Here is a 25,521-nt window from a genome sequence, read left to right as displayed (position 1 = left end):
CTTACCCTAGTAGGCATGGAGCTTCGTGTTTCACTGTCCTTCTGAATCAGTTCTCACCAATCCATTTGCTTTCCAGTTTCTCACATTTTGTTAGCTTCTTTTTTGCATTGTTTCAGCCTTGTTTTGTTTGCCCTTGTTGATTTATGACTTAAAAAAACAACAACCTTATCCTCAATTTAGTGAGTTTTATGAAGATAGTGGATACAAACATCAGGTTTAAGCCATTATCTTTATCTAGAAATGCAAACACAGTTTATAAATTAATTATCCATTTGATTGCTCCACAACCCACTTCTGGTTTTTTGTTTGTTTATTTTGTTGACTTGAATCTTGGAGCTTTTCAGAGGCTGTCATTTAGCAGGCTTACTTCTCTCATGCATCATATTTTGCACTGTGGCTTTTCCTGTATCTTTTTTTTTTTTAATGATTGTCAGTCCAATTTGTTTTTTATCTCTTAGGATTTTTCAGATTATCTGGTCTGTTGCAGTTTTCCTTTTTTATTTTATAGAACTGTTATTTCATTTATTCATTCATTTTGTTTTGATTTCTTAATAGCTTTTTCATCCTTTCATTTAAAACCTTGGGAAGGTGGAAGGTAGATACATGTGCCAAGTCTAATGTCTTGAAATAGAAGCTTTAGGTGATCAAAACTGGTGATAATTTGCATTCTTTTATTTACCTTTCAGCTGATGTAGCCCAGCAGTTCCAGTATGCTGTACGAGTTATTGGAAGCAACTTTGCCCCAACTGTTGAAAGAGATGAATTTCTAGTAGCTGAAAAAATCAAGAAAGAACGTATGTATTTTTCCTAAATGTTATCATGTGTTGGATTCTTAAACTTGTCAAAACTTAAGAATATATACACAAATGCGTGTGCACGCACACACACACACAGGATGAGCCAAAACTAGATTTACAGTTGTATGTGAAACGCAGTTTATTCTTGTATTATTTATTATTGTATTACTTTCCATATGAACAACTGTAAACCTACTTTTGCCCCACCCTCTATGTAGTTCCTGAGGTACTATTATGTAAGTAAATAATTACGTTTTTTTAAAAAGATTTTATTTATTTATTTTTAGAGAGAGGGGAAGGGAGGGAGAGAAACATCAGTGTATGGTTGCCTTTTGTGTGCCCCCCTACTGCCGCAACTCAGGCATGTGCCCTGACTGGCAATCTAACCAGTGACCCTTTGGTTCGCGGGTCCGCACTCAATCCTCTGAGCCACACCAGCCAGGGCTAATTATGTTAAAGTAAGAACAATTTAATTCTGTCTTTGGTTAGAATATAGTGCAAGAGGATTGTTTTAAATACTGTCAATAGCAACAAGATTTGGTATAAATGTGAGGAAGATAAATGGACTTAATATAACTTCCTGCTTATCTTGTGATTTGCGGTATTTAATATTATGCACCTTTTGACCAGATAATATAGAACACTGTCTTAGCAGTAAACAACTCTAGTGAGTCAATAATTGCTTCTATTGTCAACATCCAAACCTAATGTACTTTAGAACTTACTATGTGAACATTTTAATTTCTAGATGATACTGAAAGCTTCCTTAAACATTGTTACCCTAGAGAAGAAAGCTTTCCATTCACTAGCATCTGGTTACTAATGTATTCTGTGTAGGGTGGAGCTCTGTGCTTCCTCTGTACTGCCTTGTCTAAGGGAGGGAGGCTTTGAGCATAGGGACCCACTTAGGAGAATTCCTCTTGCCTGTCTGGAGAGTTAATTTCTCTGATGGCCAGTTCCCTCCTCCTCAGTTTTCTGGACTGTATGAGCCCAGCTCCAGCTGCCTTTGAAAAGCAGCCTTGCCTTGAACGTCAGTGGTGTTGCTGGGCCCTTGTTGTTAAACTGCAAATGAAAAGGGCTTTGGCCTTGTTTCTGAGTGTGCTGGCAAACTGATAATGACACTTTCTGGGAGATCTGTTCTTAACGGCACAGTTTCCCACCCCAGCTTTTGCATTATTAACTGCATTTGACCAGTGCTCTGTGTGGATGTCCTTTTTTAGAGCTGTGTAACTGAGATGGAGAGATAGCTGATGGTAGAGTTGAGGCTGTGGCATGTGAGTAAATGGGTCTGGCTACATCTACGTGTTTAGAGTGCAAGTATGAAATGATGATTCTGCTGATATGAGCCAGATCTTGGGTGTTACTTAGTATGTATGCATTACTTAAAGTAGAGGGGCAAAAATGCAATATTTATCTCCCTATTAACTTACAAGAACTTACTTTCCTTTCTTGTCTATGAAACCATATATTAGAACATTATTCTTGAACCCTGATGATTATTACATTTTAGATTGTTTTACATTTTCAGTTATTAGTGAGAACCACACCTATTGGGTACTATATTAATAGATCATTACCTTTACAGATAGGCTTCCTGGTCTAAATTCAGAGTTAAATAACTGGCAGCTACATTGTTGCAGTGAATGTTGCAAGGAAGTCTCAGAATTTCTTTTTTCTAAGAAGACAGCTATAACCATGTACAGTCTTTTCTCTGTTTATCTTGTGTTTTTGAAATAAGACTGACTGTGTTGATGCACTTTGCTTCTTCTGCCTGTTCCCACCAGGCATCCACACCCTTGCCGTTAACTCTCCCCGCTCTGCTGTGACCCAGCTACAGTTTGTACGGTGTTATTGATGGCCCTTCCATACAATGATCACCATTGATCTGCCATTTTTAAATAATTCTTAGACATAGTTTTAATAGTTTAACATTTTTGAAATTTTATTATTTTTTGATAGGTTAGTTGAATTGTGGTATTTCTGTCTTCTGGAATAAAACAAAATAGTTAAATTTTCCATTTTATGCCTCTCTTTATAAAATGCTAATATATTTTATATTGAAACAAATTGCAAAACTCATCATGTATGATAAAATTTAACACCTTTTAGTTTCTTAGTTTTTCACATTGGTGACTGGGGTACATTGTAACTCAAAATTTGTTTTGCTGTATTTAACAATCTATTAGATGAAACTTTTGGGGGGTAGATATTCTGTGCTCATTTTTATTTGTATTATTTACTATTATTTTGTTGTCCTGTGACGACAAATATCTATGAATTAGTGTCAGTCTCATTCTGTAGAAAGAACATCACTTAATTTCATGGTCCTGTTTCTTTGGAGTATTTTTGTGTAAGCTTTAAAAGATAAAATATATTGAATTTTAATTGCATTAGTTTTGTTGAATGCATTTTGTAAGAATACATTTGAAAGATAGCTTTACCTTTTGGCATAGGAAGACTTGAAAGTGCAGATGTGATTAGGATGATAGAACCTAATGTTCGTATAATTAGTACCATTTCCTAGCTGATGAATATGAAAAAGTATTGGGTGTCAATTCAGTCATTGTCTTTCTACAAATGAATGTGAGCATTTAAAGCTAAATGAGGTTGGCTGATGAAATTTTAAGAAAGCAATCCTACTAAATTGGGATAAATATACAGAAAGGTTCCTGGGAGACTGCTGAAGCTGTAAGCTAGCTTTTAAAAGTGGTGCCTTTTCTCATGGGCCTAACAGGGTTTCTTTAAGAGGCACCTGTGCACAGATGGTATATGCAGTATTGCAGAGGTGGGTGAGTGGGGCCTCTGCCCTCAGGGGTCCAAACCCTGTGTGTGGTCTTCCTGGAATAGAATAGAGCATGGGCTTCTCATTTGTAATTAGGACTCTCAGAATATTTGTAAGTGTAGCAGCAAGCCCATGAAGATGTTTACTAATAGAATGAACTAGTGGATGAAAATTAGCTAATAAGCTGTTCTGATTATTTTGAAACATAATTGTTAAGTTTGCTGTATGTGTTAACAAAAATGCTTAGAATGTATAGTTTTAAATCATACTATTATGAATGCAATAGTATTTTTTTATGCTCTTTAAATCTAGGATTCCAAAGATATTTTCACTTCATATTTCTCGTCCAGATGGCCATTATTAACTAGTTAAACTGATGGTAGTTTTCTTCACAGGACTGTTTATTAATATTTGTAGATAGAATCTAAAAGTTCTCTTCATTTCTGTTATTTCAGCTAATTTTTACGTAAACTATTTGATTCCAGCTTAAAATTGTCCGTATCTTACAAGTATCAGTATATGAATTGACCAAATTCACAGAGCTGAAATATCAATTACTGTGTGGTTCTTTTGATTCTTAAGCTCAGGATTCTTTTCAGACTTCAGAGTTGTCAGTTTTTATAGGGGAAATAATCTCATAAATATGAATTTTGGTGTATGTGATTAACATGCTTATTTTCTTTTCTAACTTCACAGTTATTCGACAAAGAAGGGAAGCAGATGCTGCATTGTTTTCAGAACTCCACAGAAAACTTCATTCACAGGTATCATACAAGTATTCCGAAAGCCATTCCAGTAATGATGAAGCTGTGAGAGTGCTCTGGGGACATTTGAACTTTTTTCTGTGGTATCATTAAACTTTTCTATATTGAGTAATGGCTTGTAATTGTAGGTAGAGTTTGCTTTTTAAAAGATTTTCAGCGTCAGAAGTAAGTTAGCTGGATTTAATGCTAAATTGCTTATAAAGATGAATGAAGCTACATTGGGAAAGTAATCAGACTTATGTATACAATAAGTGTGTATCACAGAAGCCTTAATTCTACTGGGAAGAAGCACAAGCAGAAGCTTATCTTGTTGATATAGTTTATTGTTTATCAAGTCCTAATTTGTACTGTTACAGTGAATAACTTAAAAATTGATTTTGAGCTTTTTGTAATTGGATGTTGATACTTGCATACAGTGGTTTTTCTAACCTATTTTTATAAAAGACTCTGCCAGCCTATACACCAATAAATTGATTGAATCTTAGGGTAAGATTTTTGTGATTCTCACTATAAAGGATCTTAGTTTATCTAGCTGTCTCTCTTTCCTTTTGTAGATAAGAAAGCGAAATCTAGAGAAGTTTAATACTTTGCTCAACAAATATTAGGTTAGTGTTACAACAATAAAAAAATCATTGAGTTGTGCCTAAGGCTGCTAGTAATTAACTCATTTTTCAGGTCTTCCTCTTTATTTGTAAAAATAAGCTTAAATTTTATTTGCTGACAGCTTTGATTTCTTAATTCAACATGATTTACTTGGATTCACTGTTTTAAGTATGCTTTTTCACCTTTGATATCATTTACCTTGCTGATAACTAGTTCCTGCAGCCACATCACGTCTTGTTTCCCCGTCCCTGTGCAGTTACACACACAGCCCCTCTGTCAGACTCTCTTCAGCAGACTGATCCTGTTTAATACCTGTCGTATGTTTTTTTAAAAAAAAGCTGACACCACTTTTAAATATGTAATTTCCTGATTTTTTGTGTTCAGTTTTATTTGTTTTTGCTCCTTTCTCTGCTTTCCACCCTGTATATCTCTTTGATTTTCTGAAACAATTGAGGACTCTTCCTGCATGAGTTTAAGATTTTCTCTTTATCTCTAACCTTTAGCATTTTAATTATGATGTGTCTTAGAGCAGTCCTCTTTGTATCCATCTTGTTTGGGACTCTCTGTGCTTCCTGGACTTCCATGCCCATTTCCTTCACCAAATTAGGGAGGTTTTCTTTCATTATTTTTTCAAATAGATTTCCAAATTTTACTCTTTCTCTTCTCCTTTGGCACCCCTGTCATGCGAATGTTGGAGTGCTTGAAGTTGTCTCAGAGGCTGCTTACACCGTCCACTTTCTTTTGGTTTCTCTTTTGTTCTTTTTCTGATTGGTTGTTTTTTGCCTCATTATGTTCCAACCTCACGAAGTTCCTTGAGCATCCTTATAACCAGTGGTTTGAACTCTGCACCTAATAGATTGCTTATCTCCATTTTGATTAGTTCTTTTTCTAGAGTTTTGATCTGTTCTTTTATTTTGGCCATGTTTCTTTGTCTCCTCATGTTTGCAGCCTCCCTATGTTTGTTTCTATATACCGTATTTTGCCATGTATAATGTAATGTGCTCCTGTCTATAATGAGCACCCATGTTTTTGGCCCAGACTTTCAGGAAAAAAAAATTTTTTGTTTTAATTTTTTAATTTAATTATTTATTTATTTATTTATATTTAGAAACAGAACCGATTATCGTATTCTAGGGTATTATTTTGCATATTGACATTATTGCTTTCTAGAGTTACACTTTTAACACATAAGCATAAATAAAAATTAAAAACATTTATATAGATACAGAATTAGCACTACTGATATATAATGTGCATCATTATTTTCCCTAAAAAATTTGGCAAAAAAGTATGCATTATACATGACAACCTATGGTATTAGGTAGAGCTGCTATGACTCCCTATCTTGGTAGCGTGTCCTAATGTAGTAGGTGTCCTGTAGAGTTCAGTGGCACAGCCTTCCCTGTCATCCAAGCTGTGTACTCGATGTGTGCCCTTTGTGTGGGCTGAGTACATTGTCCTTTCGTAGTTGACCTTTGATTGCTGTTGGTGGATCAATGGGAAGAATTTACCCAGGCCAGTCAGCTGCAAGGACCACTGACCATACATGGAGGATCAGCTGTGCAGAGGCAGGGTGGTGGTGCTCTGATGTGGTATGTAGTTGTCCACTGGGTGTGCAGGCTCTGGAGTTTTCCCAGGGGTGCAGGCCAAGGTCAGCTTCCACCTACATTGTGCCTGGGGCCACCCTATATGAGCATAAAGCAATCTGAGATGGCTGCTACTTGTGCTGTGCGTAGAGATTCCCAGGCAAAGCTAAGCTGTGAGTCTTAGCTGGCTGCTGCTAGTGCCTGGCCTGGGGCCACTTAGAAAGAGGTGTGGGGGCTAGGGGTCACTAAAGCCAACTGTTGCTTGTTTGATAGGATTTAGGAAGTTGTGAAGCATGAGGCAAGACCAGCCAGTTATGTGGAAAAGTCACTGTTAACAGCTTGGGGGGGCCGGTAGGTTTGGTGGGAAGGAGTCTCAGGTTATCTTCAATCTTCATGGTGGGGCAAACAGTGTTAGTCAGGTTGATGGAGTCTCAGATGTGGAACTTGCCTGCTGGCTCTGTAGCACTGTGCGAGAGATGGGTTCAGAAAAGGGACAATGGCCCCTACCTGCTATTGTGTGTGGTAGAATGCTGTTCCCAGTTCTTGCCTTGATGCCAGACACTCCAGTTCCTCCCTGTATGCCACTGGTGCCTTTGAGGCTGCTACCCAGGTGCTGGAGCTAAGGGAGTGAGTCTGAGTAAGTGCATGTGTAGGTTATTTAAGGGGTACTGCTTGGGACTCCACTGACACAATCCCTGCTTATTTTTACAGCCAGAAGTTATGGGGACTTATCTTCCTGGCACTGGATTCCTGGGCTGGGGTCCTGGTTTGGGGATGGGACTCCTCGATCCCAAGAATTATTCACCACACGTGGATGTGGGACAAGCCTGTTCCGTGTGTCTGCCTCTCCTACCAGTCCAGAAGGATGTGGTTTCTTTAATTCTGTATTTGTCTGACTTCCATTCGAGTAGATTTCTGATGGTTCTTAGTGATGGTTGTTTTGTATTTTAGTTTTATTTTTGATGTGGTTGTGTGAGGAGACAAACTGTGCCTGCCTATGCTGCTGTCTTGACTGGTAGTCTCATGACTCCAGTAGGCCTCCTTTAAGTTGCAGCTGCTGCTCACTGACTACCCTCTGATGCTTACAGAAATGGGATTAGTAGATAGCAGCTCTTTGGAGATATGGAGAAGATGTTTGGCCCCTTTGTCCTGTGCCCCAAGGGGGTCATTTAGCCCCAGAGGCCCAGCTTAAGCGGGGTTGTCAGGGTTACCTTAGCAGGTACTAAGTCACAGAAACCCAGCTCAGCCTGTAGTCATTTCCCTTCCAGATGACTGTAGTTTCCTGAGGAGAGCCTGTATGTCTTGCTTTATCTCCCTTGTAGTCCATCCTTCATGGAACTCTCAGTGAATGAGAACATTCACTTCCAGCATAGAATCCTTCGCAAGCTGCCTGTTGCCTTCAGCTTAAAATCCAAATTTCTTGGTAGAACATACAAAAGCATACCTCTTTGATCTGATACTTCATTCAGTTTTCAGTTTCTCTTCCCATGTCTAGCTTCAGCCAAATACATCTCTTTAAGTTCCCTGGAAGGGACACACCTATCCCCTCTCTGCCTTTGCATCACCTATCTTTCTAGGAGACTGTTGTCTCTGGAAGGCCTTTCCTGAGCTTGGGGCACTCAGGTGATCCTTCTATGTCTGAAATGTAATTTATCATACTGAAATAATTTGCCTATTTGTCTACTTAAAACTGGACTGAGGACTCCATCAGGACTGGACCTCTTACCCATGCTGCCTCATCTTGGGACTTTGTTGTTTCTGCTAAGTTCTGTGTAAATCAGTTTTTAAAAAATATTTATTTTTATAGAGAGGGGAAGGGAGGGAGAAAGAGAGGGAGAAAGCTAAGATGTGTGAGATCGGTTGCCTCTCACTGGGGACCTGAACTGTAACCCAGGAATGTCCCTTGATTGGGGAATCGAACTGGTGATCTTTTGGTTTGCAGGCCGGTGATCAATCCACTGAGCTGCACCGGTCAGGCGTAAATCAATTTTTTAAGTTAGACAATAATTTGAATACTTAGGATGAGCTTATTCTTTAGAGAAACTTTCAAGGAACATTTTATATAATGAAGAACTTGTATAATATAAGTAGCCATACTATAATGTGTTTTGTAAATAAAGATACCGATATATTCTATCTTGTACATCCAAAAGTTAAGGCTAAATAAGTAGAGTAGAATGCTCTGTAAATTCTGTTTAAATGTATTGAAGGTGGGCTGCTGTTCATGGTTGTAAATCAGGACAGAATGATAGCTAATGGAAAATTAATAAAATCTGTAGGATAACTTTACATAGAAACCTAGGGGTTAGTTATCCTGACAACTAAGATCTTGAGTTTGGGCATGCATGATTCTGAGACTTAAATATTGTACTTCAGAATTTTAAAAAAAAATTTTCTTTGATAATACTCTATTTTGTGGCCTAAATTGGACATTGATAAGAATGAGGCATCACATATTTTATGATGGCATTTTTCTTATAATTACTCTGTGTGGGAAGTTGGTTATTATTATTTCAAAGGGGGAAGTATTGTTATTCAGAAATAGAGTAATTTGAAAATATATGTTTTTTTATGGACTTCTGATTTAGTTATCAGGGGGTTAAAGGTTCCAAGGGTATTAACCTCTTGAGAACATCATCTCTAGCCTTCTGATGGCTAGTGCTATTTGCAATGTTTGGAAAATGAACAAATTTTGATTTGATTTTAGCATGTAAATTTTGAAGTGCATGCAAATAAATGCATGCAAAACAAATGCAATTCTGCTTTGGAAATAGGTATAATTTAGGAGAGAGGAGGATGAAACTGCGGAGTAATATGTTTTTCTTGTAATGTGTCCTTTCTAAACAGGGCGTTTTGAAAAATAAATGGTCAATTCTCTACCTCTTGCTAAGCCTTAGTGAAGATCCACGCAAGCAGCCAAACAAGGTGAGGTGCTCCATTTTAGCAGCTTAGTACCTTTTTAAAGGACACTTTGCATATTTGTTGGGATAGTCATGCCAAATTTTAATAGGAATTGGCTTTTATACTTAAGAAAATAATGAGTAAAACAAAAAAAACTGGTGTAGTTTTCTGGACAGTCATGGAAGACCAACAGATTTCTTTTTTCCCTTTTTTAAGGGCAGTTTTAGTCACTTCTCTGTTTTCTTAAGATGTTTTTTAGAATTATGTTATTCAAATGTAACACTGATTAAATAGAGTATAAACTATCAGTTTTCAAAATTTTTACTGGGTGAAGTTATTAATATTAGCATAGCTGCATAATTCTTTTTGGATTTTCTTGTGTTTTCAGATATCATTATGAACATTAATTAGTTATACCAGTGAAAACTTTTCTGTCACACAGGTTCAATTTTTGACCTGTGCAGTGTTTGAAAAAGCAATCTGGCCTATTCATGTGTCAGAGAGTCTGTTATAATAAAGTACTCTGCTGCAGAAATTTGAGTGCTTAAAAATTGAAGGGCATGGGTGAGTCATATTTATATCAAAAGCCTTATTCTGAGTAACGAGCATTCTTTCATTATATAAGAATGCCAAATTTTTATAAACGTGTGAGTAATTATTTGAGTTTTAGTTTGCATGGATTCTGAATAAAGTGTCTAGCTATCACACCATGTGGGAGTGTTAAAGAGTTCAGAAATCTTCCTAAGACTATCAGTTCTGGCATATTTCAAAAGTGTAACAACTAATTTAATTGTTTAATAAGTACAAAAATCAATTATAGAAGTAGAACTAAAATCTAAACTTTAATTATTTTTGTTGATTTGGGGAAAGTATTCTGTAATTTTATATCTCCATTTTAATTTATTTACAGGTTTCTAGCTATGCCACCTTATTTGCCCAAGCATTACCAAGAGATGCCCACTCAACTCCCTACTACTACGCCAGGCCTCAGACTCTCCCGTTGAACTACCAGGATCGCAGCACCCAGTCTGCGCAGAGCTCTGGCAGTATGGGAAGCAGCGGCATCAGCAGTATAAGCATGTATGCCCTAAATGGCCCGACCCCTACTCCACAGTCTCTTCCGGGGTAAATCAAGCTTATATGCATAGATTCCTGAAATAGTAGAAATGGGAAAACCCTCAGGCTTTTCATCAGGCATTTTGTGTTCACTGAAACCATCTTTAGAGGCTTGTATGTGCCAGGAATGTTCTTGGGACTCTGTCTGATATGTTTTGTATTTGGGTTTTCCCCTCCCTAAAAACTCCACTTCAGATAGGAATTCTTTCCACTTCTAATCTTAGTTAACTAGAGACTTTTTGCCAACTCTCAACCTATTAATGCTAATGCATTTTAGTAAGCATCTAGGCTGTAAGCATGATGAGGTAACTGATTGACATTTTTCTTATAGTTATCTCTCAGTGAATATTGTCCCTTTCATTGATGTATGCTGTTCTCTTTAGTGAATTATTTTTAATAAATTTAAATTAAAATAAAGGTGTCTCATCTTCAAATGCTGAGATCTTCAAACTAAGAATTATGGCATCTTATAGTGCAAGCAAATTAAGATGAGGAACTACAGGAACATACAAGTAAGATGTTATATACTTTGAAGTTTAACCTCTGTCACATGTGATTACATAAATCTGAGGAAGTACAGATTTATGTTTGAGAATACAGCAGATGCCAGTGCATTAATATTAATGGACTTATTAGAACTTTTTTTTCCTTTACATATACATTTTTGGGTATAGTTCATTCCTTGAAATCACATTAAAGCAGACTGTTATAAAGTGGGTATTTTTCCAGAAGAACAGTGACTAAGGATTCACCATCAAATGATGTTTTCACATGAACATAATATAATTATAAAGCATTGTGCGACTTCATAAAATTATGTTCAAGTTATTAGAAAGTATAATGTGTGTAACACACAGATTATAAATGAAGTCTAGAGTTCTAGAAAGAGAGCATAATACATTCTACAGATGTAATCTCAAACATACATTATGGCTAAAAGATTAAACAGACTTTCTCATTTTCACCTTAAAATTTGAAATAATTACTGTCTTGATATGAAAAAAGCTTTAAAGAGAACTTCAAACTGAAGTAGTCTCTTAGAATTTTTCTCTTAAATTTAGAACTGTATTCAAAGACATAGTTTTAGTAGTTGTTGATGACATTTTTTCTCCATTGAAAGAAAGAAAAAAGTAAACACTGTTTCAGGTTTTTGCTTTCTTATCTTACTTCATCAGTGGATTATAGGTGGACACACCAGTATTTTACCAGTAATAAATCAGAGCTCTGCCACTTGGAAACAGTGGTGTTGTTCAGTTTTTTGTTTTTCCACTTTGCAGTCCCAGGCAGTGATAATTTTGTTATAGTTTTCAAAACATGCATCATTGGCAATCAGCTGTTTGGTTCTTAGATCTTCAAAGATCATCTTTGACATAGTCTCCCAATTATTAAAAGCTAACTTTTAGACCTTGGTTATGCTTTTGCCTTAGATTTTGTTTGTATATTTCTGAAATTAATTACAAATTAGGTCCCCCCTCCCCCCATATTGAATGCCATAAGCCTGAGAGACAAGGGAGGACAGGGAAAAGGGACAGTATTCCAGGTTTTTTCACTCCTGTGCTCAACAAATGTTGACTGAATGAATGGTGTTAATATTGAAGTTAAAATTAGTAGTGAATTTCAAAGTGGTTTTAGATCAGTAGTGTATGTTATGTGTGTAAAGAAAAGTCAAATAGATTTTGATTTTTACGGTAAGAAATATGTGTGGAGTTGACATTAGGAGCCTGAATGTCAGACTGATCATTGTTGGTATGTTTGGGTACGGTTAAGTTCGTTACTTGTCTCAGATTTATAAGACTACATAATTCAATGTAGTAAAAGAAGAAAAATTTCTGGAAGTGTTTTTTTGTCTCTTCAGTGAATAGCCTGGGTGTTTGAAGATATAAATTGCTCCTTTCTTTTTTTAGACAGTCTCATCAAACTCCAGGAGTAGGAGACTGTCTTCGACAACAGTTGGGGTCACGTCTTGCATGGACTTTAAGTACAAACCAGCCTTCTTTACAAACCGCTACCTCAAAAGGTATCCCCAACACTGTTTCTCGCAATATGACAAGGCCAAGGAGAGATGGGGATGCAGGTGGTGAGTAAAGATATATTTTAATGTAGCTTGTCTTTGAACATTTAAAATTTATGCTTATTTTAAAATACTGATCAGGAATTCCTGCCTACAACTTTTGAGTGGTTTCTTGTTCTCATGATGGAGTTCAGAATCCTAAATGTGGCCTGTAATGCCTTGGGAAGGGTAACCCATGTTACCCTTATCTTGTATTTACTAACGCCATTCACTTTTCAGGTCACTGTCCGAGTGGTTTCCTCCATCTGGATCTCTCTTCTCTTCCTTGTCTCATTCTCCTTCTCTTTTTATTCTGCCTTTCTTTCTGGGAAAGCGCCTCCAGGCTGGATCAAGCTCTCTAGCACGAGTTACTGTCTTCTACTGTAGTCTAAGTTCCGTGAAGGAAGGGCTATTTTGATCTTATTCTCTGCGCTAGCAACTAGCATACTGCCTACAATGATGAAAAAACTCCTTGAGTATTTATTTGGTAGTTAAACGAATGTCCCACTGAGTTTTAAAACTGTTAGATTCCAAAGAAAGTTTGGGCATCTTGCATGAGGACAATACACAGCAATGTTTGGAGCATGATTATCTTGAAAAATAGAAGAATGGGCTTTTTTGTTGGTTCATAATCTACTGATCTTGAAATTCTGCCAACTATTTTCCGTCTTTGCGTAGAATGGGAGGATGAGCTGTCTTGTTGACTTGTGAGGACATTCATGCAGAGCTCAGCATGCCCCTGTGTAGCTGCACTTAGTAGCCTTTACTGTCCTGTGACACATGACTGCTGTGTGCTCTTGGGCTGAGAAGCTAGTTTTTAGATCGAGTCAGAGTGTTATTCTCTGCTTCTTTCTTTTTGTTTGCTATGATTCTTGATCCCTAATCAGTGCCTTCAAACCTGTTGTCTATACAAAACTAAGAGATAAAAGAACTTAAAAATATACTTAATACAAAAGAGCAGAAGTACTAAGGAAGAAAGAACTGGGATAAATAAAAAATATACCTGAAAAAGGTAAATTTAAATCCAAACATGTTGGTAATTACAATAAATTCATGGGGATAGACACCTTGTCTAAAAGATGAAAACAAATGCTATTTAGATAATTATTCATTTTTCACAAGAGACATTTTAAATATAGAGACACAAAAAGGTTAAAAGTAGTCGGATGGAAAAAGTACTTTTTATAAACACTGACCGTGAGAAAGATGGGCGGCTGTGTTTAAAGTTGACAGTGGCAGGAGTGTTACAAAAGACAGGACATTTTCGTAACAATGAAAGGGTCAGTTCTTTGGGAAGAAATGCTGCTAAACATATATTCACCTAATGACAGAGCTTCAAATGCACAAAGAAAAACTGAAAGAACTGCAAAGAAAACATACAAATCCATAGTTAGAGTTGGAAAATTGAGCTTCTCTCTCTTAGTAATTTGAAAAAGTAGATAAAAGTGGTCAGTAATGATAGATAAAGGTTAAACAATACTAACAAATTGATGTAGTTGATATTTATAGAATATTATCCCCACAACTGAGAAACAAACCTGTCCCTGCCTGCTGACTTTGCTGTCTGGGTTCATAGAGTGCTTATTTCCAAATGTGCACTCTGATGAACTTTCTCCTCTCACTTATATATTGGATTTTTGGGCATTGCCCCCTTGTCATTATTTTGAGTAACACCTAAATTCTCACTTAGTTTTTGTCCCAAGGTTTATGCATATTATAAATAACATTTCTACTGTATTAACTCCTTTTTAATGGGTGTTGGGAATGGACCTAGGTTTATATACTTCCTGTGTAGCAAGCCAGTTTTTCCAAACTCCTTTATGAAATAATTATCCATCCTTTTGTGATTGATTTGTGTTGCTCTTTGGTTATATAGTAAGTTTCCACAGATTGCATTGTCTTTTTAAGACTTTTTTTTTATATAAAGAATCACATGATCTCCATATCCTTTTTAGAAAATTCATGTTTCTAATAACTTCATACTCTTCATCTTCAGCTCGTTTACTTAGTTTTTAATTTTCATCCCGAATGCAAATATATAATCTGGAACTAATTGTATCATAAGATTTATTTCATCTTAAAATATGTTCTGCAGTAATTACTTTCATAAAAAATGATTTTACAGGTACTGTGGAGATTACTGAGGCAGCCCTTGTCAGAGACATTTTGTACGTATTCCAGGGCATAGATGGCAAAATCATCAAGATGAACAACACTGAAAATTGTTACAAAGCGGAGGGAAAGGTACAGTAACTAAAACCCTGTCTAAAATAATCACAAAGAAAAGATAAATATGATTAAGACCAGATAGCAGCTATTAACTTGTGAGGTGTTATTGGGATAATGAGGGCTGGATTTACACAATTGTGTATACCAGTCAAGTTGCACTATTAAGTTCTGGCTTATGTTTCCCTGTGCAGTTTATGACTTGTGTAATCTTGTTACGGGGCCCTTTGTCAGCCTTTCTTATCCTTTTGCACCTTTTCCCTTGCGTTCTTTCTTTTTTGCCACTGATGCATCCATCCCACTCAGCTGATTTCTGTATCCCATGATGGTGATGCCAGAGGTACCTGAGGGACAGGGATGGCTTGGCATCTCTGCTGTTGATAATGGCTTCCAGATAAGGTGGCTTTGCTTGCTTTTGCTTTCATATTCTGGAATGTGCCTTTCTCACAGCCCCTTCTTGTGGATGTTGTGTCCTTCTGTGCCTCTCAGCTGTTTCACAAGGTAACTGACATCACAGACTATCTCTGCTATGCTGGCGGACCCTAGCCATTCATTCCCGGGGGTCATGCTACTTGAGCTTAAACACTTGTTCATAGGTGTTTTACTTCCCTGCCTGTCACCTGATGCCTTTGGTTTTTCAGAATCTCATTGTTTTCACCTTAATGATGGTATATTAGTTATTCATAAGTTAAATGTGTTGAAGCCTAAGAATTATGATATTAAAAATACAAATGGTTGAGAAAAGAATAATTAAAATTCTAGTGTTAATTCTTACTTCTTGATATATTCACTTTTTAGGCAAACCTAAATAAATCTTTGAGGGATACGACAGCCAGACTTGCTGAATTGGGATGGTTGCACAATAAAATCAGAAAATACACAGACCAGAGGAGTCTGGATCGTTCATTTGGACTTGTAGGTCAGGTATGTTCATTATTACCAGAACATTTGGGATTTCCCATTCACTTTGGGAAATGCTTAACTTATTTAAAAGCTTATGGAAATAATTCTTAAGAAGGTTCTTTTTAAATAAAGAAGCTTTACTATTGTATCCACTCAAGAAAATAGAAACCACAATAGGTTTGACAAAAATAATCAAATATAGTAAATTGTTTACATAGCTATTTGAGGACTTCAAAAGCAAAAAAAATACAAACGCTAATTAAAACAGAGGTAAAACTGGGGAGCAGAGAGAAGGTGTTGGGATTGTCAGATTCCAGTAGCTCTGAAGAGGGACTCCCAGTGGACACAGCCCTCTGAGGAGGGGCCTGCCGGGACACAGGCCTGTGGATTTGGGAATGCTCCAAAAGCTAGAGACGGAAACTAACTGCTGCTACTGGCCTGAATGGTCACAGCTGGGTCAGTGTCTAACTGTCCTTAACCTCTTCTGACTTGCAACCTGACAGGAGGTAGCTAACAAAGAAGTGAAGTTTACAGAGTCCTAACTCCTTTTAATGATTAAGCAGCATAGGATTTTCCCCTCAGGTAGATTCTTGGGCAGTAATTATTTCTAACAAAGTCTTTGGAAAACTACTGAGAGGGAGAGAGAGTCAGAAGTAAACTGCACTATAAGCACTGCACAGCACAAGCAAGAACAGCATGGCCCTGAAGTGAGACATTGGCTTCACCCTTTTATAGTTATATCGTCTTGCACAAGTTATCTTCTCTTGGCCTTGATTTCTGTCTGTGTAGAATGGAAGTGATGATAACATGTAGGATGATGATAATCTCCAAGGTGTTTAGCACTAGGAGACAGTGCCTAGAAAGCTGCTGTCCTGAGTGTAGCACTGCTGTCAATACCATTTACCGGCTAGATGAGTCAGGGACCCTTCCCCTCACTATAATGCAGACAGGAATTAGTGAGGCCTTCAGGACTCCACCTGGTTTTAATGATACGTGGAGTTTGCAAGGCATGTGAGCCCACTGGCCATCTCTCCCCCCAGCATATTCTAATTTCTAAGTTGTACCCTTTTCAAAATGGACCATTTTATCATGTCTTTGTAGCATTACTTCATAAATGCAAATTCCACTGATACATCCTACTCAGTTTGTTAGATATGAAGTAAAACAAACACAAAATAAATACAGGAAAAATAAACTATTATAGATATTTCATTAAGTTGGTTGATAATCACTATAGTAGTGTCATATAGTATTTTATAGTACTGGGTGTAAAAGCCTTTTCTCTCATGTTTGATTCTAATAACAGCCCTCTTAAAATTAGCAGGGTAAATGTAACTGTCCCCATTTTGAAGAAAAGTTGAACTTCAGTAAGTTTAATTGATTTGTCCATGTTGTCCTGACTGGTAGAGGCAAATACAGGACCAGAATATGATGTGTAATTTCTACTCTGTAGTTTTTTTTGCATTCCACTCTCATTTTCTCCTTTTTAAAATCATTGCTGTGTACTGTCTCGTTACTGGAGAAGTAGTGGTTCAGCTTGTTAGAAGAATCACTGAGTGCTCTCGTTGGGTGATCACATGTTACAGTTAGCATAGGTACTACTGATTTGTGCCTGCTGTTCCAGGGTGATTATTATCATTCCCCTTTTACTCAGAATGTCCTGGCTCTAGACATACCAAATGAACAACTCATGTCTGTAAAGGAAGATATTGTTTCTTAAGTCTGAGTTTTATATTTGCTTTTTAATAAACCAAGGTGAGAACAGCCTCAGTTAACTGAAAACCTTTCATGTTGAATACACGGAGTGTTGAAATACTCAGATTGTAATTTTGTTATTTTTGGTGGGAGATGACTAATAGGCTGACTTGTACACTCCTCTATATATTTTTGTTCTAATGGATAGATTATGATTTATTTCTACTGATTAGCAGTTCGGTTTTTAATTTTTTATGTGTTTGTGCATGTATCCATTATGGGCACTGGGGTGGGGATTTTAGTAAAAAGTGATGTTGTGCCTGAAAACATGCCATGTCGTTTTCTCTGAATATTCCTTAACTGACTATTGAAGTAAGTCTTCCTTTGAGTCTGTAAAATTAGTATGTTTTGTTTCATTTTATGGCTTCTTAGGAGGGAAATGTTTATATTAGATCAAAATCCATAAAACATAAATACAGTAAAAATAGACCTACATATTACTATGTATTGCCTTAAAATAAACAGAAAAAGTATAGAGCCTGATACTAAAGAAAACAGGTTTTAAGTTTTGCAAGTTCTGTTCTAGGCCTGTTCAGAAACTAGAGCATCCCATTGAGTATCCCTGAGTTTACATCCCAGAGTTTATTCCAGAAAGTTCTTGTTGTAGGACTGTGTAAAGATCCTCCTTACAGATTCTGATTTGACACTTTTTTAGTGTTTAAGATTGGAGAGATACAAAGAAGTTTTAGTAATACGAATGGGAAACATGAGCAGTACCAACAAATAAATAAACACCCCCCCCCCAAAAAAAACAACTGGGGTAGAATTGACATAAAATTACCAATTAAAAATTTTTTTCAATTAAGAACATTAAATAAAAATACATTTTAACTCTATAAAGTTAGAAGGGACATAATTTTAAAATAAAGGATCATTGTCCTAAATGACTGTACCTGTAGTTTTATGAAAAAATACTTTGGTTTTTTTTTTGGTTCTTTATTTCTCTTCTGCAAAGTTCATGCTAAGGAACAATACTTCCCTAACATTATTGAATATACAGGAGTGGGCAAAAGTAGGTTTACAGTTGTGAGTACATGAAACAGTTTATTCTTGTATTATTTATTAATTGTATTATTTGTCTTATTATTTTATATTCTTTATGATTTAATTTTTAGGTAATTATGGCTGGTAATTTAACCAACTTTTGCCCACCCCTGTATATATTGTGGTGGTTAAACCTGCTAGAAGATGATTGACAGAATGGGAATTTGTCATGCAGGACATCTGAACTTTGTCTGAAAGCATTGTGTCTGTGCAGTTCAAGTGAGTTAATGCTTAGTGACTATGTCATGCTTACTGCTTTCTACACAGAGCTTTTGTGCTGCTTTGCACCAAGAACTCAAAGAATACTACAGATTACTCTCTGTTTTACATTCCCAGGTAAATACCTTGTTTTTATTTTAATTTCTTCATGGTTTGAAGTGTTACAAAGTGGCAGCTACATAGAATTTTAAAGATTTTTCATACATTATTTTTATAAGATAAAAATCTGTTTGATAATACTGTTTGTAAGGTCTAGATATCTACAAAGTTTCACTCTATCCTAGAGGCAGTTAATTGCTAATTTTCAGGGTCCTCTACCATCTAAACAGATCATTTGTAGCTTGAAGGAACTATTGTTCTTTCAGAGAAGACCTTTTGGTTCATTTTTATGAGAATAATCCCTCTCCATATTCACTCTACCTGGATTAAAAAATGATTGATGTATTTAGTCACCTGAACTTACACATTATATTTTTATTGTATTTCAGCTACAGTTAGAGGATGATCAGGGTGTGAATTTGGGCCTTGAGAGTAGCTTAACACTCCGGCGCCTCCTGGTTTGGACATATGATCCCAAGATAAGACTGAAGACTCTTGCGGCCCTGGTGGACCACTGCCAAGGTTGTTCTGCATCTGATGGACCTGCTTTATTTCAAACCAGGTTTAGGGAATATCATCTGGGTTTATTTTTGTGCCTATTTTGTAGCTTTAATAGCCATAAATATGCTGCTGATTAAATACAAATTAATAGATAGGAACTTACAGGGGAAAAACAAATTGCCAGTGTGGCTCAATATTTAAGGTTGTGGAAGCTCAGGATTTCATTGAAATGAAGGGAGAAAAGAGATTTTTTAAAGATCTCTCTCTCTCTCTCTCTCTCTCTCGTTTTTGGTATTACAGCTGTTGATCTCTATTCCTCTCTTACTTGTCTCTTAACCAGCAGCCTTTTCCAGAGTTTCATTCCTCCTGACATTGTCCATGTCTAGCTATATGTTCCCATGTTTGCATGTCTGGTTTAGGTCTCTCTTGGGCTCTCAGTCTGTATCTATAGTTGTCTTTTGAACCTCTTTTCTCACTATTTTTACTACCTTGGCCAAAAACCTCATTCTTTTTTTATCTCATCTGTAACATTTGGGCACTAATAGTCTGTACCTCTTAGGATTGTTAGGACTAAATCAGATGGGTGATGCCAGTTGTCTGTCCATAGTTCATGGCTCAGTGCTCACTGCTGTCCTCCTGTTGAATGATTCATAAAGACCAGAACTTTAACATCTCTAAATCCAAGTTCATCATGTCATCTGTGTTCTGCCTTCCCAACCACCTGACACTTCCCTTCAACAAAAGAAAGAAGTTGAACGCAATGAATAAATATCTCTTTTCTCTCGAACTACCAGCGCTTCCCGTAATTAGATTCCTACGAGACTCTTCCTTTATATTCTCCCTAATCTCCTCCCCCCATTTCTTCTAGTGTTTATTTAGGCACTGAAGTCCTGATACCTCTGACTCCTTCATATGTCTCAAGTCACTGCCTCTCCCAAGTCAGTGTCCTCAAATGGGATCCTGTTTGAATCCTGCTCCATGTCTCCTCTGTGTGCTATTCAATGACCTGCTCACCGACTCTGTCATCAGCCTCACCTGCTTCCATTTTTGTGCATACATGCCAGAAGAAGCTTATTAAAATCAGATCATGTTAGTCCTTTTCTTAAAGCCCTTCAGCAGTCTAATAAAACTTTGGATCTTAACATAAGAAATTCTTGATGTGCTTATAGTTTGGACTTGATTTCTGCCATTCCCAATGTATCTTGCTGAGCTGTGCTTCCAGGATACAGGGGACCATTATCTCAGTGTAGTGTAGTGTTTTTCAAATCGTAAGTTGCAGCCAATTAATGGGTTATGAAATTACCCATTAATTTCATAATTACCCATAATTTCAGTTGAGTTGAGATTAGCATGTTATATAAAAGAAAAAAGGAAGAAACTAGAAAATACTAAAGTATAAGTTATTATAAAACTTATTTTTTATATATATTTGTATACTGGATTGCATTATAAAGTGAGAATCTTAATTTGTTACTCAGTCAAAAAAATTGAGAGCCATGTTCTCGATCATATAGTGAGACAAGTGTTTACTACTAAAAAACTCTGTAGGAGTCATGAAGGAATGAGCGACCATCTCTGACATATGGAAAACCCAGGGGAGCCTCTGCTTCTGTGTCCAAAGTGGTATTAAGAAAACAAACTTTATCTTCATTACTTTGCCATTTTGGTTAGTTTTAAGTTACTGATTGCTACCGTGAGTCTGAGTTTGGGTGTTTTTTATGTCTTTCCCCTCAGGAAGGAAAGGAGGTGAGCTGGCCTCAGCTGTCCATGCCTACACGAAAACGGGAGACCCGTACATGAAGTCCCTGGTGCAGCACATTCTCAGCTTAGTGTCGCATCCTGTCCTGAGCTTCCTTTACCGTTGGATATACGACGGGGAGCTCGAGGACACTTACCATGAAGTAAGGAATGCTACTCGAGTGTCACACTCAGATATAAGAAGCATGGGCACTCAATTACTTGTTGTTTTCCGTGATTACTGTTCTCTTTTAACAGTAATGCCAGCACACTTCATTTGAATGTCATGCACATTTTGTACAGTACTTTGAAAGCCAGTTATCTCATTAATCAGCAGAGCTGTATTTGGTTAGTGGAAAATTGTTATCCCATTTACTACAGTGGGAAGCTCAGCAAGGTCAAATCACTTACCCAAATTTACTAGCAATAGCAAGTTTACAGCAAAGCTAGGACTAGGCTTCTTAAGTCAGTCCAGTTTTCCTTGCAGAACAGTATTATATGTTCTGTTGCTATGCATGATTACATGAAACTAAATTAACTATGGTGCTAACAATTTTAATGAAACAAGTTACTTGCATATGCACCTATAGAAATATAGTTAGTTCTGCTGTAGTGCCGCATGTGTATTCCTAAAAAAAGTCACCGTGCTAAAATCACAGAATAAAAACCACAGCACCTCTGACAAAAAGTAGAATGAAGGGGGCATCTCACACCTTGTCATTGATATTAAATTTAAAAAAAAAGTAGGAACTTAATAGAGGTTATAGCACAGTTTTAAATACATATTAAGAAATATGTAAATTCTAGAATAAATATGGCATTTACCTTGAATAAGCCCCGATGTTGGCTTGAGGACATGGGCCGAAGGAGGCTTGCCTGAAGTGGAGCGGAAAGTTGTGGCCGCTGGCACACGTTTGTCGATTAAGGTCGCTGGTGGATTTGAGATGTGCCTGTGTGTGTGATTTGTGGATTCCCATGTGGCTGGGTTGCCGTTTTTACCTAGTTTCTTGTGGATGAAATTGCATTTAAGCACTCATGAAATTTGTCTTATGCTCAAATTGTTTCCTAATTATCAATTGTGCTAAAACAAGTTTTAAAAGCAAGCACAATAGCAGAATTAAACCGTATACAGTATTATTTTGTGGGTACTTTTGAAACATATAAATGCATTCTATATATGCATATATATTGTGTAAGTCACTCAATATGTCTTGTAGCTCCTTCCATGACAGTATTATAGTTGTATTTTATTATTGTAAATTATTTCATTGTATGGGCATGTATTTTGGCAGCTCTCCTATTGATGGAGATCATGTTCTATGTAGTTTTAAACCTTGCAAACATTATTAAAATGAACATCCTATATGTGCCTCTCTGTGCATATTTATGAGTTTCTCTAAGGTAAGTACTGGGAGTTGGGATTGCTGGGTGTGTGGAATGCATACTTTAAATTTTGATTCTGCCACTTGAGCTCTGGAGTGGCTGTACCAGTTTTCCTGACAAATCATCAGCTTTCTGTTATGGTTCTTCTTCCTGCACCCTCATCAGCATATTATAATACTCAACTTTAATAAAAGTGTTTCTAACTTAATGTACGAGATGTAGCATCTCCAGTGTTATTTATTTGCATTTCACTGCTTACTGGTGAGATCAACTAGCTTTTCATGTTTATTAGTCATTTTTATTTCTTCTACTAATTGCTATTCATGTTCTTTGCCCACTTTTCCTGCGGATTTCTCTGTCTTGTTAGAATTGAGTCATGAGACCTTTTTTCACATTTGGATAACTTGTATCTGCAATGGCACTTTTTTCCTTTCATTATTTTTCTTTTAACTTTATTTTCACATTATTCAGATTTAGAGTTGTCAGAATAGTACAGTGAATCATAGCCTTGACCAAAACTCCCCAAATGTTAGTTTTACCACATATGCACCTGAGTCTTCTGGACAGTTTTTTTGCCTGGTTTTTACATTTTGTTGGCCATTTGTCAGTATTATTTAAATAATGTAGCTTTATGGCTTCATATTTAATAGGAGCAGTTTGTTCTTTTCACGGTTTTCCTTGCTGTCTTTGTACATTTCTACTTAGATATGAATTCAGAATCAGCTTGTTGATTATGCCAAATGTTTTCATATTCATAGGTATTACACATTGAATTTATAGATTAAGAAGAAATGCTTTTATACTTTCTGTGTTCCTTTTGCTAAATGAGCTATTTTTTAAAAATACTGTGAGTTGAAAGCTTTGAATGGTATTGTATATATGTTTTCATGTTACTAATGGTTGCCTTTTAAGTTTCTCAGAACTTTTTTTTTGTTTGTTTAAATATTTTTTTTTTAACAGAGAGAGAAAGAGAGGAATGGAGAGAGAAAGAAGTAGAACTTGTTCTACTTATTTATGCAATCGTTGGTTGCCTCTTGTATGTGCCCTGACTGGGGATTGAACCTGCAACCTTGGTGTATTAGAACAATATGATGCTCTAACCATCTGAGCTACCAAGCCAGGGCAGAACTGTATTTTCTATATGCTAAAGTCAGTAGTGAACCAGTTTTCAAAAATATGCTCCTGCTGTTAATATAAAGAAGTTTGTACCTCCCCTAGATTCTTTTTTGCCATGCAATTAATCTCTGTAGCTTTTGCAGTGTTATTATATTATTTTCAATTTTTTATATCCAATTTGTGAAAATTGCCTGCTTTTTTAAGATTTTGTTTTACTTTGCCTTTAGACTTGTGTCAGTTATTTAGACTTTTGTACCTTTTATATTTAACTGCTATTATATCTTACCACCAAGCTCAGTTATAATTTCTGTTATTGAGATATGCATATGGAAAAGTTTATAAATTGTAAGAATATTGTTTGATGCCTCACTACAAAATGAACCAACATCCAGGTCAGGATAGCACCTTATCAGCATCCTCATTGTATGTCCACCCAGCCTCAACTCTGTTCCTTATTCCTAAAGGTAAACACGTTCCTCATTTCTAACAGTATAGTTAGTTTCGTCTTATGTTAAATTTTATCTAAGTGGAGTCCAATTTTATATATGCTAAAATACATTTTACATGAAGTGTCCTTTGTATTCATCATAGTTAAGTATGAATCTTTAAGTTTACATTTCTGAAAAGTGCTATACAGTTTCTTTAATTAGAATTTTATATCAGACTCAGTTGTTCAAGATTAAATGGAGACTTTAATTCTTGTACAACTCAGTTTTTATCCATCACTTTCTTGACATGGAATCCTTTAGGTAATGCTTTCACTTTGATAGGGTGAAACGTCATTTTTGATACATTTAAAGGTTTGTTACTCTGAGATTACAGGATGAGGTGAATTTTGGAAGCTGTTTAAAAGCATGTGTAATTGATTATTTACAATGATTATTAAATCTCCTGACCATTACCGCAAGTAAAATGATCTGGGTTTTAGGAATTTGTCATTTATGAGCTGAAGAGAGTCTGAGTAATCTTATGGTTAAGAAAATGAAAAAAAAATAACTTAATAATTTGTGTATGACGAGCCATGCTTACTAGGTAAATTTGTGAGAAATAGCTTCAGCAACTTACAAATCAGAAATAAAAAGCTCTGTATATTATTATTTTCAGCTTTGAGGCTTACCTGTATATTAGCAGATATAGGAGGCTGTTAATTAAGGTTGGGGCAGTTACCCAGAGTTATTTATGAGCTGCTGCTTTGGGCACTGTGGACTGTCTTCCTCATTCCAGGCCTTGGGATGGAAGCACAGTTTCAGGCTTCCCTTCCCAGACAGTGGAAATGCTACATAGAATTTCAAGGTCTTCCCTCCTTCCTTGCTAACATAGTGTTTCTTGTGATGTTGGAACACCTAGCAATATTACTGGACCAGGCTCTGGATTGCTGAGTTAGTGGGTGAGACATGTCTCCCTCCTCTTCCATGCCTTGGTTTACTATTCATTCTATCTAAGTGATAAAAGGTGTTTCCTGGCAACCAGGATGCTAGACGCTGGCCGGTAACAGCAGCACAGCCTCAGAGTTCTTCCTGTGCTGTCTCCTGCCTCAGTATTATACACCAGACATTCCTGTTTGTTTCACTAGTTTTGCATGTGGGATTTTTCAAAAATGCACTTGATTGAAAGAGCTAAAATTACTCCTTGACAGAATGCCTTTTATGTTTTTTTTCCCCATGTTTAGTACTGCTATCCCAGTGGGCTTCACCACTTCACAGTGCCTTGTTATAACTCATCTGCTTTATTTTTATGGTGTAGAGCTTAAGAGCTCCGGTTCTTGAATCATGTGACTTGGGTTTGACCTTCAGCTTAGGCTTCTATTGGGTCTGTATCTTGGGTGAGTAATTCAGCTTCCTTTAGCCTTACCTTCCACATGTTTCCTATGTGTAGAATAGTAATGCTTATTCCATGGGGTTTTGTGTACATGTGAGGATTGAGTCAGACAAACAGTAAG

General features: G+C 36.6%; 1 protein-coding gene across 2 annotated transcripts in view; it reads left to right on the top strand.

The window, feature by feature from the left end:
* The window catches only part of TUBGCP3 (tubulin gamma complex component 3), an 88,666-nt gene that overhangs the window by 13,206 nt on the left and 49,939 nt on the right, over window positions 1-25,521 (top strand). The window contains exons 2-11 of one of the 2 annotated variants that reach the window (XM_054565863.1): window positions 687-794; window positions 4,276-4,343; window positions 9,380-9,457; window positions 10,344-10,513; window positions 12,454-12,626; window positions 14,725-14,843; window positions 15,624-15,749; window positions 18,795-18,863; window positions 19,235-19,367; window positions 21,081-21,247. In XM_054565863.1, the coding sequence (XP_054421838.1) occupies window positions 687-794; window positions 4,276-4,343; window positions 9,380-9,457; window positions 10,344-10,513; window positions 12,454-12,626; window positions 14,725-14,843; window positions 15,624-15,749; window positions 18,795-18,863; window positions 19,235-19,367; window positions 21,081-21,247 (1,211 nt within the window). Of the gene's footprint in view, window positions 1-686; window positions 795-4,275; window positions 4,344-9,379; window positions 9,458-10,343; window positions 10,559-12,453; window positions 12,627-14,724; window positions 14,844-15,623; window positions 15,750-18,794; window positions 18,864-19,234; window positions 19,368-21,080; window positions 21,248-25,521 lie in introns of both variants that reach the window. The other variant, XM_054565862.1, reaches the window with a different exon arrangement.

The sequence above is a fragment of the Pteronotus mesoamericanus genome, unplaced genomic scaffold (genome assembly GCF_021234165.1).
Source record: "Pteronotus mesoamericanus isolate MK-2021 breed Mesoamerican mustached bat unplaced genomic scaffold, CSHL_Meso_final contig_169, whole genome shotgun sequence".
NCBI classification, from domain to species: domain Eukaryota; kingdom Metazoa; phylum Chordata; class Mammalia; order Chiroptera; family Mormoopidae; genus Pteronotus; species Pteronotus mesoamericanus.
Note: the sequence above shows the minus strand (reverse complement) of the source record. Positions and strands in the feature narration are given on the sequence as shown.